Here is a 19,701-nt window from a genome sequence, read left to right as displayed (position 1 = left end):
TGTCTCAATAGCCCCCATTTGCACACACACAAAGAAAGTTTAAATTCAAGGTATTATTTACAAGTTCCTATTTTATGCCCACTAAGTGGAAATGAAATAATCTTGCACTACTTAGTAAAGGCATTAGGTGTCACTGCCCTTACTAAACACTGTAAGAGCAGAGCTATCCCACAAGCCTTGGAAAATGTGCTTTAGTCTTCAAAGATAAGACAGCTAAAGTGTGGCCAAACCATCTTCATTTTCAGAACTGACCCAGACTAAAAGCATAGCCTGTATTACCTTGTGATACATGGGACCCTCCACAAAGTTGACCACTTTATTCTCCTAGCCAAATGTCCCATTCTTAACCCACATGATCCTCCCCAACATTCATATGCAAGCCTGAACCTTTCCCATGCCATCTGACAAATCAAATCCAACTGGATGCTGGAAATGGTGATACATGCCCATAATCCCAGCACTTGGGAAGTATAGATAGGATCGGGAGTTCAAGGATTGCCTAACTACACAGTAACTTAGTTTGAGGCCAACTTGGGCCACTTAAGACTCTAGTGTCTAATGCACAAATACAACCCCACATAAGACTCTAGTGTCTAACGCACAAATACAACCCACAGGAAAGCACAAAGTCTTCCTTCCAGAAGCTATCCCTGAGCCCTTCACTAACTTCTCTAACCCTGAATTCTCAACCTGCCTAGTCTGGATGTCACAGTTCTAACCCATAAAACACAGGAACTCTCATAAATACAAAGAGGAAAAAAAAATAAAAGATGGAAGATTTTTATTTTTTCTAAATCTTTTCCTCTATTCCCTATCATTAACATGATTTTGGTTTTTATATGACAAAGAAAAGCCATATTCTTTTGGAAAGAATGTATGTACTTGGGGCTGGAGAGATGGCTCTGGAGAGTACTGGTAGGTCCAGAGCTCAATTCCCTGCAGCCACATGGTGGCTCACATCATTTATAATGATACCTTCTGGCAGCAGGCATACATGCAGGCAGAACACTATAAATAAATAAATGTTTTAAATAAAAGAAAAAGACTATGTACTCAGCTGAAGAAAAAAACAATCATTATTAAAATGTAGCTTTTTTGCACATGTGGTATCTGGCCTCAATCCCTCAGTGCTCATCAATCACTTTGACTGAACCTCTAAAGTGATCACAATCTCAGTGTCATCTAATCTTTCTGCTGCCTTTGACCTATCACTCATCCCTTTCCCTAAGGCCTCAAGCTCTGACCATTCAAAGCCTCTCTCTCCTAGTCCACCAAGAAAGCTCAAGATCTCCTGGAGCTGAAGAGACAGCTCATCTAGTAAGGCATTTGAAGTGTGATGGATTTTGTCACTTGGCACAGTATAGTATCATTTTAAAACGGCATCTCAAAAAGAATCATCTAGATTAGAGTGACCTGTGAACATGTCTGTGAGAGATTTTCTTTTTTTTTTTTTTTTTTTTTTTTTTTTCTTTTGCTTTTGAGACAGGGTTTCACTATGTAGCCCTGACTGTCCTTAACTCGCTCTGTAGACCAGGCTGTTGTCAAACTCACCTGCTTCTGCCTCCTGAGTGCTGGGACTAAAGGCATACATATTCACCACCCAGATGAGAGATTTTTCTTAATTGTGTGAATAGGCCCACCCTGAATTCTGAGCAGCACCATTTTAAGGGCTAGCTCCAGAATTAACTAGAAAGAAAAAAGCCAGCCAAACACAAATGTGCATGCATTGCTCATTACTTTCTTCTCTTGACTGAGAATTAATTCAACCGTTGCTCCAGGTCCCCTACACCCTGACTTCTCCACAGTGAGAGACCATGAGCTGGAACCATGACCAAACAAACCTTTTATCCCTTAAATTGCTTTTTGTCAAAGTAGTTTATCATAGCAGCAGAAAATGAAACTAAGGCACTAAGGCGCCAAATCGAGTATAAGACCAGAGTTCAGAACTCCATCACCCATGTAAACGCCTAAGTGAGTGCAGTAGTCCTCTGTAATCACAGAACACAGAAGGCTAAGGCAGGGAGCTGCTTAGCTGGACAAGGTGAATTGGTATGCTGTGAGTTCAAGAGGCCCTACAGCTATATATAAGGTAAAGACTGTCTGAGGATGACACTAATGTCTACATACACGCACCCACCTACACACAAACAGATCAAACACACAACAATCTCATTCCAACCATGAACAGAGATGAACAATGACATAGACTTCCCAACATCCATTCTTCCTTCCTTCAGAACAGGGGCAGTGGTGCAGTATAGAAACAGACATGCTTTCAAGTGAATCTATCTAGCTTGAGGGGAACTAAATTTCCTTTGTCAAGCATTTTGACCAATTTTATATACAAGAAGAGATTTGCTAGAAATGCCTAGGAAAAGCCTGCTTGCTGTTAAAAGAGAAAGTAAGCTGAGATCATGTTGTCCTGTCTGACATACCCCAGTGGTTCTTTAGCAGCTCTCCTACAACCAATAAAGGTACAAGTCTTCAAAGGAAGGTAGAGTACATCACAGAGAACAAAAAAGTTCATAAGGGCAGGAGAGATGGCTCAGAAGTTAAGAGCACTTCCTGCTTTACAGAAAACCAGATTCAGTTCCCAGTACCCACAACAATCAGCTCAGAAGTATGCATAACTCAATCTGATGCCCTCTTCTGGCCTCTGTGGGAAACAACATGGGCGTGCATGTACACACACACAAGCACAAACACAGAAATAAAAGCAAACTCTAAAAAAAAACACCAAAAAACAAAAACAAAACAATAAACCAGGAGCTAGTAAGACAGCTCAGTGCTTAAACGCCCACACTGCTCTTCCAGGAGGCCATGTTGGGTGCCTTACAAACTAGACTAGGAGATTTAACATTCTTCTGGCCTCCATGGGTACCTGTACTTAGATGTGCACACAGACACAATCAAAAACAAAATCTTGAAAAAAATTATTTTAAAGGTCATTAATGAGCTGGGTGTGGTGGTGTACGCCTTTAATACCGAAGTCCAGAGGCAGATGAATCTCGAGTTGAGGCCAGTCTTGCCTACAGAACAAGTTCCAGGACAGCCAGGACTACACTAAGAAACCCTGTCTCCAAAAACAAAAATAATTGCCAATTCAACAACTTTTAGTTTATACCTAGGCAGATATCTACCTAAACTGTTCAACCTGTTAGCAATATATAGCAATATATAATTAAAATGGGATGAAATAAAAAATTCGTTCCTCAAGTGCTTGGTAACTAACTGTGGTGATTTGATTAAGAATGGTCCCCATAGGCACATATGTTTGAAGGGATAGTCACCAGGAAGTAGCAGTGTTTGAAAGGATTAGAAGGTGTGGCCTTGTTAGAGGAAGTATGTCACTAAGGAGTGGGCTTTAAAGGTTCAAAAGCCCACACTAGACCCAGTATCTCTCTGCTTGTAATTAGGATGTAGCTCTCAGCTACTTCTCTTGACACCACACTGCCAGCCACCAATCTCTCTGCCATGATGACTCTTTAAGCAAGTCCCCAATTAAATGCTGTCCTTTATAAGAGTTGCCTTATCATGGTGTCTCTTCACAGCAATAGAAAAGTGACTAAGACAGAACCACACCACGTGTCACATTAAGGCCTATTATATCAAATGGCAACATGGTTATTGACAGCTAGTCTTCTCTTATTTATACCTCTCGAATATTACCTCCTTTCCAAGGTTTCCATGAATCTACTCTATTGTTGGCTTCCACGGTACTCTACCCTCTGGGGTCATTTCCTGTCTATATGAACTTGACTACCATTGAAATCAAGCATGATTCCAAGATTTGCCCTTCTCTTTTCCCTCCCTGAGCAATCTCATTGGTAACTTTATCAGTTATATATTGGTAAGTGAGTACCAAGTCCACCTCTACATATCCTTTTATCCATGTTTAGGGACCAAAACCAGAGACCTGTCTTCATGCTCAGCTTCTACTTGTTATTTACTGTTTTGTTAGTGCTGAAGATCAAGCTTCTTGCATGCTAGCCAAGTATGCTAATGAGCTGTATCTCCAGCCCTTCTTTTGCTTACTACTGTAGGACTTAAATCTTTATTCTGAGTCCTGGTTCCTTCATTTGTAAAACAGAGATAACAAAATTTACTTTGAAGCTATCAAGGTAATCATTCTAAAATATAAACTTCTTTATATCTGCTCAAACACCTTGGTCATGTTTTGGTTTTTGGTCGGCACTGTTTGCTTATTTTGGTTTCTGAAATGTAGCCCAGGGTGGCCTTAATCATCTTGCATCTCTCTCCCTGTGCTAAGATTACAAGTGAGCACCACTATGCCTAGCTTAAAAATCATTATTTCATCTTTATTTATGGTTGTACAAAATTCCACTATAATATGTTTGTTTTGTCTTTTCTTTTTTTCTTTTTCTTTTTTTTTTTTTTTTTTTCTCTTTCTTTTTTGATTTTTTTCCTGACAGGGTTTCTCTGTGTAACAGCCTCGGCTGTTCTGGAACTCACTCTGTAAACCAGGCTGGCCTCAAACTCACACGAGAGCCAACTTTGCCTCCTGAGTGCTGGGATTAAAAGTGGGCACCACTATCACCTGGCCCTTCTTTTTTTGTCTTTATCTACTTATAGACATCTAGGTTAGTCCCAGTTTCTGGCTATTGAGAATAATACATTACACTTTTTGTTATGAAATACAAAACAAGTACAGCCTTTTATATACAACAAATCTCAGGAATTGATATCATGGAAATTGCAAATAGACTTTTTTAAGATTTCACTTTATTATTTTAATTATGTGTGTGTATATGCGCATGTCTGTTTGAGTGCAGTGCCCACAGAGACCAGAGGTATTAGATTCCCCCTGAGCTGGAGTTACCAGTAGTTGTGAGCAGCCCAACATGGGTACTGGGAACTGAACTTGGAGGAGGGGGTCCTCTGGAAGAGCTTTTTAACAGGACCTCAGAACTTAATAGGTCCCCACACCTTAGCACAACTGACTCCATGATGGAAGTACCATTTTATTTATTGTTTGTTTGTTCATTTTTGGGGGCAGTGTCTATTTAATCTTGGCTGTTCTAGAACTCCACATGTAGGACAGACTGACTTCAAATTCCTGTTGTTCTTTCCCAAGTGCTAGGATTGAATGTATCTCAACATGTCCAGCCTACTGATTATGTTTGAATGTTTTGCCATGTGCATGCTTAATACCTGTAGAGGTAAAAGAGGGCACTGGATGCCCTGAACTGAAATTATAGATGGTTGTGAACCACCATGTGGGTGCTGAGAACTAAACACTCAGTAAGAACAACTGTTCTTAATTTCTGGGCCATCCAGCCAGCCACAAATAGGTTATTCTCATCCCAGCTTAAATATACCTAACTCAGGCCAGGTGTAGTGGCACATGCCTTTAAATTATGTGCATATGTGTCTCTGTAGGTTATGTGCATATAAGTGCCAGGATCCACAGAGGCCAAAGGTGTTAGATCCCCCTGGGGCTGGTAGTTGAGCTGTCAGCCATGGGTGCTGTGAACTTCATTCTGGCCCTCTGCAAGGGCAGTACACACTCTTAACAATAGGCTATCTCTTCAGCTAAGGCTCATCTTTTACAGATATTGATGTGAGCTGGGCATGGTGTTGCACGCCTTTAGTCAGAGCATTGGGGAGAGGGGCAGAAGCAAGCAGAGCTCCGTGAGTTCCAGGATGTTTATGAATTAGAGGCCAAACTGGTCTACACAGTGAGTTCTAGGCCAGCTAAGGACAAATAGGTAGACCTTGTCTCAAAATGAAAAATAAGAACAGGCCCAGCAGCACACGCCTATAATCCTAGCACTTGGGGAAGCAGAGGCAGTCATATCTCTGTGGGCAACATCCAATTTATGTAGTACTAGGGATCTTAACCAGGTCTACATGATAGATTATCTAGAGACTGAACAACATCCCTGACAAACACTTAAATGTAAATCTCAGTGCAAAGCAGAAGCATCTCAATTTTTTTTTGTTTTCAATTTTATTGTATGTCTATTTTGCCTATATACAAGCCTGTGTATCACAGGTGTGCCTGGTGCCTGAGGAGGTCTAACTAAAGAGGGTGTCTCCTGGAACTGTAGTTACAGATGGTTATAAGCCACCATATGGGTACTGGGAATCAAACCTGGATACTCTGCAAGAACACAGAGTGCTCTTGACCACTGTGCCATCTCTCCAGCCCACATATCTATTTTTTAAAGCTTCTCAGGGAGTCTGACAACCAAGTCTGAGAATCACTGTTTCTGAGCAGAAAAATAACTCCTGGAAAAAGGAACCCTGACTCATCTCTATGTGTGGGTGTGGAGATGTTGATCACATGCTTCGTATGTGTTTGTCAACAGACAGGGAAAACTCAAGGACCTAAAGGTCTTCCCATGTAAGATATAGGATACATACCCAAACAGTACGGCTTACCTCAATAGCATAGCAGAAGTCAGCACCTGCAGTAACTGCCATCATCGACAAGAGACCTGTGCCAGTGCCAATGTCAAGAACCAAGGCCTTCTGTCCTCTGTCTTTCACCCTACTCACAGCTGCCCGGATACCCTGGTAATATTTTATATTCTAAGAAAAAAGGGAAAATAACTGTCATGTCACATTTATTATAAATAAGTGAAAACAGAATTGGAGTCATGGTTGGCAGCAACAATTTAAGTCTGGACCCTATGTACTTTCCAGCCCCTAGATCATGAGCACTTACCAACTGAGCTAGACAGGTACTGCAAGACTCCAAGATCACTGACTCAGTCTCCTGCCCTGTACTAAATGATTCTCTGTGTGCCATACTCTTCTATTCTCTGTTGAAGAATGCTGGGGAAATTGCAAACCCCTGTCCTTTTTAGCTGCTAAGTATGTAAAGCCAATAAGGAAATTAAGAGGGTGAATGACAGGTAGGAGCAGAGAGAAAACATGTCCTTTCCGGAAGAGTTCTGATCAGGTTCCTTTCAGAAATGGCAGCTGGTTCCAGGCCATCTTCTCCCAGTACCCCACAACCAGCCTCCTCAGAATAGCACCCAAACCCAAACACATTCATCTCAGAAAGCACCAGCTCACAGACCTTCCTTGCCAACTTATGGAAGTTTTTGTCAGTCCTAAATCAGGGCTTTCTATTGACTTAGTTTGGTATGTTCCCATTAAATACTCAAACTTGGGTCCTCTGGAGTGTTCTTAACCACAGAGCCATCTCTCAGCCCCAATAAATATTTTTAAAATAGTTTCACACTATTTATTTGTCTGGGTTGGGGCATGTGTGGGCACACAATAGGGCATATGTGTACATCCAAATAGGATCTGCAGGAGTCAGTTCTCTCCTTCCACCATGTAAGGTCTAGGGACAAAACAGGGCTCAGGTTTGGAGACAAGTACCATTACCTACAACTCATCCTGCCAATTCAATGATAAAAAGGGGTTTTGGGTTTGGGGATTGGTTTTTGTTTGTTTGTTTGTTTGTCTGTTTTTAAGTTTAAAATACTACATGTTGACCTCACATACACTAGACAAGTGTACTACTGAGCTATATACCAGCCTCTAAAGTAGTAAGTGTTGACAAAAATTTGAAGAAACTAGAAACCTCATACATCAGTAATAGGAACATAAGATTATGCATGTACTCTAAAAAAATTTTCAACAATTTCTTCAAACTGTCAAACATATACTTATTAGGGGCTAGAACCATGGCTCATCAGTTAAGAGCACTTACTTTTGTAGAAGACCTGACTCAATTGTGATCCTTGGGTTGTCATATAGAGGAATAAGAGGAGCTCAATGCAAGTAAATGAGGGCTGAAGATGAGTAGAATTTGATGATAGATTATAGATTATAGGCTTACAAAAAGAGGGGTGGGCTATCTTTCTGGGTTAGCTGACTGAATGGGATGTCATTTGATCAACTTCTCTCTGAAGTAAGAAGGACCCTTTCTATATGGGTCATACTAAAATCAGAAAGTCTCATAAGCACAGACTCAATAATGAGATGAGAATGTTATGTTATTTGTCTACTCAAAAACCAGGACTGCTTTTTCCCAGATAGCTAAGCAAACACATTCAGATATTTGCTTAAAAATTAGATCTTTAGTATAGTCTGTACATCAAAGGTGCTCAAGAACATCCTTTTAAGGGGCTGAAGAGCTAGTTCAATGGTTAACAGCACTGGCTTCTCTTCCAGAGTACTCAGGTTCAATTCTCAGCACCCATATGACAGCTCACAACTGACTCTAATTCCAGTTCCAGGAGATCCAACATGCTCACACAGACATACACACAGGCAAAACACCAGTGCACATGGAATAAAAATAAAGTTAAAAAAAAAAAAAAAAAAAAAAAAAAAAGCATGTCCTTTTAAGGCTAAGGAGATGTCTCAACAATGAAGAGTACTTGCTAATCCCTCATTGGGTAGTTACAATACAACTCCAGCTCCAGTGATATAGCACCCTCTTCTGGCCTCTGAAATCACCTGCACAGAATATGCATCTATATACACCATACACACTAATAAAAATAAAATAAAATCACCAGGCATGGTGGTGTATGAGTTTAATCCCAGCACTGGAGAGGCAGAGACAGGCAGATATGAGTTGAGGTCAACTCAGTCTATACAGCGAGTTCCAGGCCAGCCAGTATTGCACAATGAGACTCTTGTGTTCAAAAAAAAAAAAAAAAAAACCCAAAAAACATAAAAACTAAGAATCTTGACTACAACATAGAGAACTGTAGCAGGCTTTCCTTTATCCAACAGTTGGAACACTATCTGCGTACAGCTTTGCTGCAAGTCTTTACCCATGGAGCATCTTGCTGGTGATTCTTTGCTATGAATTCAATGTGACCACCTGCACTCCTATCACCATAACTAACCCATCCTTTCTACGCCATAAGCTTTAACTATGAACCAGAATAAAACCTTTTGCCTTTAAGTGGCTTTTGTCTGGGTATTTTATCACAACAACAGGAAAGTAACTAAGACATTATCATTGTTTTTATTAACAGCATACAAAATAAAGGGTTTCAGAGCAGGGTGTGATAGTGTGGACTTTGTAATGCCAGCACTTGAGAAGCTAAGACCTGTGGTAGAATATTATTTTCAGGTATGTTACTTTTGTTTATGCTGCATTTGTTTAACTCTATGAAGCTGTGTTATTATACCTGTCTAAAACACCTTGTGGTCTCAATAAAGAGCTGAATGGCCAATAGCAAGGCAGGAGCAAGGATAGGCAGGGCTGGCAGGCAGAGAGTAAAAATAGGAGAACTGAATAGGAGAAAGCAATGAGGAAACAAAGAGAGGAGGACTTCAGGGGCCAGCCAGCCACGGAATAAGGAGGAAAGTAAGAAATACAGATGTAAGAAAGATAAAAGCCCAGAGGAAAAGGTAGATGGGTTAATTTAAGTTAAGAAAAGCTGGCTAGCAATAAGCCAAGCTAAGGTCAAGCACTCAAAACTAAGAATAAGCCTCTACGTATGAATTATTTGGGAGCTGGGTGGTAGGTCCCTCAAAAAGAAAGAGTTAAAAACATTTCAAACAATAAAGGCCAGAGGACTATCATGGATATGAGGCCAGCTAGGCTACATAGTAAGTTCATGGCCAGCATGGAATACATGTTAAAATATTACCTTTAAAAATAGGAGTGGAGGGCTGAAAAGATGGCTCAGTGGTTAAGAGCAGTGGCTGCTCTTTCAGAGGTCTTGAATTCAATTCCCAGCAACTACATGGTAGCTCAAAACCATCTATAGTGAAATCTGATAACTTCTTCTGGCATAAACTTGATAGAACACTCACACACATAAAATAAACAAATCTTAAACAAAACTGGGGTGGGAAATTCATTAAAACATTTTCGAGCCAGGTGGTGGTAGCACACACCTTTAATCCCAGCACTCAGGAGGCAGAGGCAGGCAGATCTCTGTGAGTTTGAGGCCAGCCTGGTCTACAGAGTGAGTTTCAAGACAGCCAGAACTGTAACACAGAAAGACCCTGTCTTGGAAAATAAAACAAACAAAAAACATTTTCATATATTAATGTACCTTGTTCACATCTGCTAGCGCCCAACACCAAAAAAAAAAAAAAAAAAAAAAAAAAAAAAAAAAACCCATTGTAAAATCACAACTAGACTGGTCCACAATCCAAACAAAGGTAAAAGAAAAACAAAACAAAAAAATGTGAAAAAGAAAACATGAAATGTAACTCTGCAATGATGGCCCAATGTACCTTACAATATGCTCTTAGGTACCGCCACAGATATGATTTTATGGACTCACAATTTTTACCTTCTATACCATATGCATTTTAAAACTGAGCAAGCAAGGTCAAAAGAGACTGCACATTTTTTTCTAGATTACAGATCAATGGCAGTCATCATCACCAATTTAATATACATCCCCCCCCAATGACATGCTATTCATTTAGTCTTAAAAATAAATCCTGTCATGTTGATAATACTGATGGACCTGTTAAGTGAAACAAGTAATAAGCAAGACACAGAAAGACAAGTATGTGTTGTGACTGGTATACAGAATCTAAACAAATTGAACTCAGAAGCAGAGCCAATGATAACTAATAGAAACCGAGAGGACACTGGTGAAAGGGCATAAAGTTTCTGTTACACAGGATGAGCAAGTTCGCTCAACATGGTGACTGCAGTCAAATAATGTATTACATATTCTATGAGAGTAGATTTTAAATGTTCTCAGATCAACACAAAGGAAAAATCTAAGTATGTAGATGACAGATGGTAAATAATTTCATTTAATCATTTCACAATGTGTTTATTCACGCAAGTGCAGTCAAGCACACCGAGTTAATACACTACATTATACCAATAAATATACAAGATGCTTAACTAACATGTATAAATGCATGTGCCTGCTTTCATGTGGGCCCATGTGGAAGCCAGAAGCTGAGTGTCTTCCTCTATCAAATTCCATGGTATCTGAGACAAGTCTCTCACTGAACTTCAAGTGACTGGCTCAGGTAGATAGGCTGACCAGCAAGCCCCACAGTCTACCTGTCTCTGTCACTCCTACTGGGTTAGAAACCCACTGAATTGCCCAGGTCTTACATGGGTGCTGGGGATTCAAATTCAGGTCCTCATGCTTACGGAACAAGTATTTTATCCACTGCACCATCCACCCAGCCCTTGTCAACTGCACCTTAATAAAGCTAAGAGGTAGAACAGCCAGAGGTAGAACCTAGCATCCTGAAAGGTTTTCTAACTATTATACCATACATCTCTCAGAATTACTGAATATCCAGATTCCTGAGTTTCTGACTTACAACCCAAAATTCCAAAGTCCATTATCAAGACTATGGCTTCCACCAGTCATGGTGGCACACACTATAATCCCAGCACTCAGAAGGCAGAGATAGCTAGATCTCTGTGAGTTCAAGGCTAGACTACTCTACAGAGTGAGTTCCAGGACAGGCTCCAAAGCTACACAGAGAAATCTTGTCTCAAAAAACAAAACAACAACAACAACAACAACAAAAAAAAAAAAAAAAAAAAAAAAAAAAAATCCCAGCACTCAAAAGCAAAGAACAGTAGCATCTCCAAGGTCAGCATGGGCTACATGGAAAGTTCCATACAGGGCCCTACAGTGAAACCCTGTGTAATATGATTTACTTTACACTTACTCTGTCTTTGTCGTGCAGCATATCTGCATAGGATGACCTTAAAAGATAAAAGAAAACAAAGGTAATCAAAAACCTTTGCTAATAAAAACATGCATGAATACATCAAAGAGTTCCCACAAATAAAAGCAGTCCTCAATTGGATGGAAAAAGTATGTCATCACTTTAAAATATTTTATTAGCCTGGTGTGGTAATTCAAGCATATAGTCTCAAGCATTTCAAGCCTGAAGAAAGAGAATGAGTTTAAGGCCAGCCTGGATTACACAGCAAAATGCAGTCTCAAAATATTATTTTTTTCTTAAACTGGGCATGGTATCACTTACCTTTACTCACAGGACTTGGGATGCAGAAGTGGGTTGATTTCTGTGAGTTTGAGACAACATGGCCTACATAGTAACATTTTGTCTCAAGTGAATAAATTATATTATTTTGGAGCAAGAAATAAATGCACCATGGCACATATGTAGAAGTCAAAGAACAATTTTGTGGAAGTCAGTGCTTTCCTTAAACCATGTGGATTGCAAGGATTTAGCTCAAGTCTTTAGGCTTGGCAGCACCTGTACCCACTGAGCCATCTTGTCAGCCCCCAAAATTTACTTTAGTATAATCAGTTACTATCATTCTCTGCTATTGAAAAAATAAATCATCTCAGAGCAGATACTCTTCTAAGGCCCCAAAATGCCCTAGTAGTTAACCTAGAGAAGTAATTTTAAGTGTTTATCTATGTGTGCATCTGGAGGCCAAAGGTCAATTGCAGGAATCAACTCTTTTCTTCCACCTTTATATGGACCCTGGGGATAGAATTCAGGTTGTTAGTGTTGGTGGTAAACACCTTTACCCTGCTGACCCATTTCACAGGCCCATCAGCTAGCCTATAACCATGAACATTCTGATCATATAACACTCAGTAATCCTAACACTTGACCTAACTTTGAATGATACTTGTACACTTTAGAACAACCCCATATATCCAACTAGGAAGAGGAACTGGGAAAGGGAGAGCATATAGCTGCTCTACATGTAAGGTTCATTAGGCTCATAAGTTCACATCACATCAGAGACGAAAGCAACAACCATATTTTAGATCATAATACATCAGGGTACAATAATAAGCTAAATATGGTGTGTAAAGGGAAGAAAATCAAATAGAAGAGATTTCATGAGAGGCTGAGGGCAGATGGGGATGGGAACATGTTGAGAGGGAGAGTGCTGAGGAGGACAGCTTGGAGAAGGGGGTGTGTGCATTTAAGGGTTGGGCAGACCTGCCACAAGGGAATCTCCTAGGAGTGTATGGGGAGGAACCCAGATTAGACTCCTAGAAACAGTAGACAAGTAGCCTGAATTAGCCAATGTCTATGACCAGATTGGCACCTGGCCCAATTGTCATCAGAGAGGCATCATCCAGGAACTAATGGAGGCAGATGCAGAGACAGCCAAACATTAGGCAAAGTTCAGAGGACAGTAAGAGCACAGGAAGGCTCACACAATCAATTAATTGGGTTCAAAGGGGCTTGTAGAGACTGAACTAACAACCAGAGAGCCTACACAAGACTGACCTAGGCACTCTGAGTATATGTTACAGTTGTATAACTTGGCCATCTTATGGGACTTCTAACAGTGGGAACAGGGTCTGTCTCTGACTTTTTACTGGCTTTTAGGACCCTATTCCTCATACTGGGTCATCTTGCCCAGCCTTAACACAAGGGGTGGTGCTTAGTCTTACTGCAAGTTGATATGCCATGTTTTATTAATATTCATAGGAGATGGAAGAGGAGGGGACTTGGGGGAAGGGACTGGAAGGGGAGGGCAAGGGGGAGTCTTCAGCCAGGATGTAAAATAAAAATGATTAAAAAAGAAGAAGGAAATCACATCCATATTTTCTATCACAGCAACTAAAAATTCTGGAAACTGGAGCCAGGGGTGGGCCTCAGTGGCATAAAAAATACCTAGCATCTAGCAGGTGTAAAGCCCTCAATTAGATCCCCAACACAACACAAATAGGAAAAAATAAAGAGAAGTAAAAAGCTGAAAACCCTGTGGCAGGGACAAGTGAATACCCAGGACTCAGGCCACAGCCCAAAGAGGCTTCCTGGGAATTCCAGGAGAAACTGAGGCACTCTTAGCAAAAGCGGCTTCCAGTTTTCTGCCAGCACGACTAGGAAAGCTTATCTGAAATGCAGATTTTTCTACATATACCAAGCCAAGTCAAGATGGAGTCTGGAGGCTGAGGCTGCACTTGAACCACTCCACTGCAGACAGTTTTAACAGTGGCTGTGTATGCTCTACACTTGGAGAACATTACACTGAAAGAATACTTTTCCCTCTGAGACACCTACAGTTCTTCCTATGCTTACTTTATTCTCCCCAAGCTTAGGAGGTGGCTGCGGTTGCCACTCAGTGATAGAATACTTACTTACCTAGTGTGCTTTAAATAAAGATGAGGCTATAATCCTAAGAATCCTCACTTCATTCTCCATCTACCCCACTGTGTTGGTTAGGGGTTTTTTTGTTTTGTTTTTTTGTCCCTCTTGGTTTTGAGACAGGTTCCCAACTATGTATCCCTGGCTGGCCTGGAACTTATACATAGACCAAGCTGTTCTTGAACATAAGGAGATACACCTGCCTCTACCTCAAAAGTGCTCTGCTTAAAGGCACCCACAACCACCAGTTTGTACTGTTGTTAACTGTCAACTTGATACAACTAGAAACACCTGAAAAGGAAATCTGAGCACTAGATCAAGTTGGCCTATGGGAGCTCTGTGGGACAAGTCTTGTCACAATTAGAATCACCTGAGAAGCTGCATTTGAAGAATTTCGTTAATCAATTCTAAGATAGGAGCTAGAGAGATGATTCCGGGGTTAAGAGCATTGGCAGCTCTTCCAGATAAGCTCAATTACCAGAAACCACATGGTGGCTTACAGCCATCTCTAATGGAATCTGATACCCTCTTCTGGCACGCAGGTGTATATGCAGAGAGTACCATCTACATAAAATAAATCTATAATTTTTTTAATTTAACTTAATTGTATTTGCATTGATAAGAAGGTGTCAGATCCCCTGAAAATTGAATTAGAGACAGTTGTTAGCTGCCATGTGGATGCTGGGAATTGATCTTGGGTCCTCTGGAAGAGCAGCCATTGCTCTTAACCTCTGAGATATTTTTAAAAAAGACAAAATATATATATTATCTATCCCTTTGATTCTGTTGCCTGAGTAAAACAAATTATAGTACCAGGAAGTGGTGCTGGAAAAAACAGAATTATAAGGATGAGTTTCTCAAGTGGGTTTATTGATGTCTAGAACAGGTTCTTCAGCTGAATGGAACCTACAGTCACTAAAAACTCCTTAGATAGCTGGGCATGGTGCACAGGTTTTATCCTAGCACTTTGGAGGCAGAAGCAGACACCATCTCTCAGTTGGAGACCAGACTGGCTTATAGAGCAAGTTCTAGGACAGCCAGGGCTACAAAAAGAAATCTGTCTTGGAAAAAAAAAGATTCCTCAGATAGTATGGAGAGCACTGAAAACCCATGGTATGCACTGATGGGAGATGTCATTCTGTATATGTTTCTCATACTGGTTAATAATAAAGCACTGTTGGCCAATAGGAAAGGAAGATAGGAGGGACTAGGAGACAAGGAGGAAATAGGAAGTAGTAAGGAGGGTCAAGATGGAGAGTCAGGAGAGAGCTGGACGCCAGCCGCCTCCCCGGTAAGAGAAGGCCATGTGAAGATACATAGAAATGGGTTAATAATTAAAGGCAGAGCTAGCCGATAAGTAACAAGTAACCGGGCCAACAGTATTGTATCAAATACAGAGTCTCTATGTGTTATTTGGGGCTGGCTTGGTGGCAGGACAAGACCAGCGGTGGCGGGCGGAAACACCATACACGTTACAAATGGCGCCCACGTGGTTAATAAGAACTTCCACTTAAAATTTAACAAAAGCTTAAAAAAGGGTTTTAGAAACAAAAGAACAGAGACAAGCAAGGTTTCTTGGTAAAAGCATTTTTCTCGGTTGTACTCTGCTTTGCTAGAGACAAGCAGATATTCGCGCGGCTCCTTTAAGGGAAGATTCCTGACTCAGCTTAAGCGGCAAAAAACCACACAGCTTTTAAATAACTCTGCTAACAATTTATTGGTGTGTATGAGAGATGGCAATGGCAGTGACCACATCTCCAAGCCGGCAGCATGCTTTCTGGGTGGCAGCGCAGACCAAGGCGGTGAGCACAGCTTTCCATTCTGGCGGTAAAAGTACCCACCACCATCTTTGGTAAACCGCGGCTGACACAGCTATGACTTTCATTTTAGCAATGTTGTTGTTTACCAGATAAAAGACTTGTAGCCAGACGAAGATAAAGATTTACAGTGAAGACAGATTCATATTAAGAAAAACCTCTAAAGGTTTACAGTGTGTTTTAAAATATACGTAGACATGAAAAAAATGGTTTTAAAGAGACAAAGAGGAACTGGGTGTTGTAGCACACGCCTTTAATCCCAGCACTCAGGAGACAGAGGCAAGCAGATCTCTGTGATTTGCAAAGTAAACCTGGTATGCAGAGCAAATTCCAGGACAGATAAGAGTTACACAGTGAAACCCTATGTCAAGAAATAAAAAATAAAAGTAAAATAAACAGAGTAATAATAAAGCCAGGTAAAGATGAAAAGCTCAGAGAGAATCTGGTTACTGTATGCTATAGTGTTGTCTCTGCATTGTTTGACTACTGAGAAAATAAGAACAACTGATAAAGGAAATGCTGCTGCATTAATTCAATTTATATATTTTAAAAATGCTTTGACTCAAACATTTAAGTTCAAGGACAAGTTACTGGGGAAAAGGATTTCTATTTTTGTTTCCACAGAAAATAAAAAGCTGTGGATTCCTTCCAGACTTATGTGGTTTGAGCAAGCCAGACCCCCCTGAAACAGAGTCGCTGGTGATCCAACATTCAAAACAGCTTGGACAAGGCAGTCTTGCAGACTACAGCCAGGATTTCTACATCTTCTCAGGATCCCCCATGACAGCGCCCCTGTCAGCAGGAAGTAGTTTGGAAAGAACGACGCCCAAATTCCCAAATATTGTTTATAAATGTTTGTTTTCATTTAAATGGACTTGGTTATAAATGGTTAATGATCATAGCCAATTCTTTTTAAAGGTAAAAAGGAATTATGGTATAGATATGAATACTTTGTTTTGGAATGGATTTTCATTTATTGATACAATTTAAGGTCAATGTTGTATATGTATATTTCTCTTCTTGTTTATGTATTGTGTTTATATAGCTCATTTAAAAATGTAATGTATAATTTAGTACAGATTTTAGATAGTTACCTATAATAGTCAAAACATAGCTAGGTGAGTTAGGTTTTCTAGATATGCAGATGTATTTGAGATAGATAGATATTCTTCAAATCTTTCAAAGACCTACAGAATATGGCATTTAAAATGGTTTAGGGTTTTTCTTGACAATGAGACATAATTGTTCCTGGCAACACCACCTGCGTCAGAAAGGAAGATGAAGATGGACATTGAAGAAACTCATTATGGAGTTTACTTCCAATATGGCAAGACTAGCCATTTGGACAAGATACTGCTCTTGTCTGGACTGTTTGACTTTATGCTGTATATACTGGACATGCAGGACCCACAGAAAAGTGACTGCTGATTCAAGATGGACATTGCTACAGAGATCCTGCTTCATGGAAGAGTCTTCGAGACAGTATGCAGGACACAGAGAAAAGTGACTGACAAACTGCCAATACAAGAAGACAGTTTAAAGTTTTCTGCTTTACTGGAGAGTCTGTCAGACACACTATGGCCTATGGGCTGAAGATGGAAGATTACAAAAGAACTTTGGGTGACCAGGCAATGAGTTGTCTCTGTCATTTCTAGAGCTTATATATTATCCTTCTGTGGTCTTTGAAGGAGTTGAAGACAGATAGTTATAGTTATAGTTTTCCTTAGTATTAAAGATAAGTTACTTTAGACACACAAAGATAGGATAGATGATGGAATATTTTCTTCAAATCTTGCTAAATGTTAATGGACTAAATAGTGTTAACTGTGATTATTTGATAACTGTTATGTGATATATTTTGCTCTGTTAAGGTTAAAACCCTTCATGTTATTTTAGACAGAAAAGAGGAGATGATGGGAGATGTCATTCTGTATATGTTTCTCATACTGGTTAATAATAAAGCACTGTTGGCCAATAGGAAAGGAAGATAGGAGGGACTAGGAGACAAGGAGGAAATAGGAAGTAGTAAGGAGGGTCAAGATGGAGAGTCAGGAGAGAGCTGGACGCCAGCCGCCTCCCCGGTAAGAGAAGGCCATGTGAAGATACATAGAAATGGGTTAATAATTAAAGGCAGAGCTAGCCGATAAGTAACAAGTAACCGGGCCAACAGTATTGTATCAAATACAGAGTCTCTATGTGTTATTTGGGGCTGGCTTGGTGGCGGGACAAGACTGGGCAGCAGGCGGAAAAAACAGTACTCGTTACAATGCACTATTTAAAGAATTTATCGAGAATTTGAGTCCTGATTCTCCTCTTGAAAGGTACAGGGAGTTTAGTGACTCTGTGTATGAAACCATTCAAACATCTGTGGAAAACTAAAAATAGTGGTGCTGGTTCATTCCTTTAAGCATCTTTGGACAAAGTTACAAAATACAAAAATGATTGGGTAATAAAATTGACTGGCTCCAGACACAGATAAACAATCTGAAGGTTGGTAAGTGTGCACTAGGAGAATCTTCTACATACACCACACCCAGATAAATCTAGTGAGCTTTAAAATAGTAACAACAGCTAAGCTACTTACACCTGAGATGCTGAAAACCGGTAGTTATCTGGTCCTTAAAGATGAGTGTTTCAAAGTTATAGTAGTCCCAGAATAGCTTTCACTCACTAGGGGACTATGACCGGTAGTTATTTAGTTCACAAGGCAGGGTGCCCCAGTAGTCCCAGTCTGGTACCTGGAGCCCAGAAAGTTGCTGCAGGGGGGGCTGGTTCCTATTCTACCCTGAAAGCTTAAAAACTCTGGTTCTGCTGTCAGAGAAGGAAGCCGCAAGAGCAGCAGTCCAAACTGACTCATTGTCAAGAGGGAAGGACAAGCAAGTAAATGGGAGGAACTTCCTTCTGAAACACCCTTTTTTCATCTGGGTGCTACCAGAGGTGCCACCCAAAATCAGGGTGGTATATAGGGAAAATTCTTCTGGTGCAGCTCCCTACTCAAGTGAGTCTAATTATGGCAAGTAAACATGAAAACCAACCATAACAAACACCCACCCAGTCCCATTTGCACTGTCTACGGGGAACTTTCATCAATTTCCACTTTCTTTTCCAGTGCTTCCTTTTTTTTAAAAAAATAAGCAACACTTTATTTCTGACACAAAAGCAGTATAATTTTACACTTGCTTTTTTTCATGTAATATATTGTGATGATCACTCTACCAGTAGAGGATAAAATGAAAGAACTTCATTTCTGTTTTCCCAGTTGCATTCTATTTTGCTATATAGATGCACAACAGGTTTGCCTAACAAAGTTGATAGACATTTATGTCATTTTCAATGTTTTGCTATTTCTAACTGTGATAAAACCAATCAAGCCAAGAATAAAGAAAAATACACTCATTGGGTGCTAATTAGGATATCAACCTAAGATAAATTAATGCATGTTTGAAAATATGCTGCCTACCCACTTTATATATTGTATGCACATTCACGTGTGTGCACAAGCACAAGTTTGTACAAGCATGTGGAAACTGGAGGGAAACTCTCCAACCATCCTCATCTATACTATGCACCTCCTCTGAGTCAGGGTCTCTCACCGGCCTAGTTCACCAATTAGAATAGATAAGCTGGTCAAGCAAGCCCCAAGGATTCTCCTGTCTCCACTTCCCTGGTGCTAAGATTACAATCAGGTGTCATCATGCCCACTTTGTTTTGTTTTTAATGTGAATTCTAGGGCTAGACAGATAATTCAGTAGTTAAGAGCACTTGCTGCTCTTTCAAATGACCTGGGTTTGATTCCCAGCACCCTAATGGTAGCTGACACCTGTCTAACTCTAGTACCTGGGAATCTGACACCCTC

General features: G+C 40.3%; 1 protein-coding gene across 1 annotated transcript in view; it reads right to left on the bottom strand.

Moving 5' to 3' along the window:
- Positions 1 to 19,701, bottom strand: part of LOC127214032 (protein arginine N-methyltransferase 7-like) — a 49,113-nt gene that overhangs the window by 26,305 nt on the left and 3,107 nt on the right. Inside the window, 2 exon segments of the mRNA XM_051174429.1 lie at positions 6,406 to 6,555; positions 11,611 to 11,647. Of these exon segments, the coding sequence (XP_051030386.1) occupies positions 6,406 to 6,555; positions 11,611 to 11,647 (187 nt within the window).

This window comes from Phodopus roborovskii, unplaced genomic scaffold, assembly GCF_943737965.1.
Source record: "Phodopus roborovskii unplaced genomic scaffold, PHOROB, whole genome shotgun sequence".
Lineage (NCBI taxonomy): Eukaryota > Metazoa > Chordata > Mammalia > Rodentia > Cricetidae > Phodopus > Phodopus roborovskii.
Note: the sequence above shows the minus strand (reverse complement) of the source record. Positions and strands in the feature narration are given on the sequence as shown.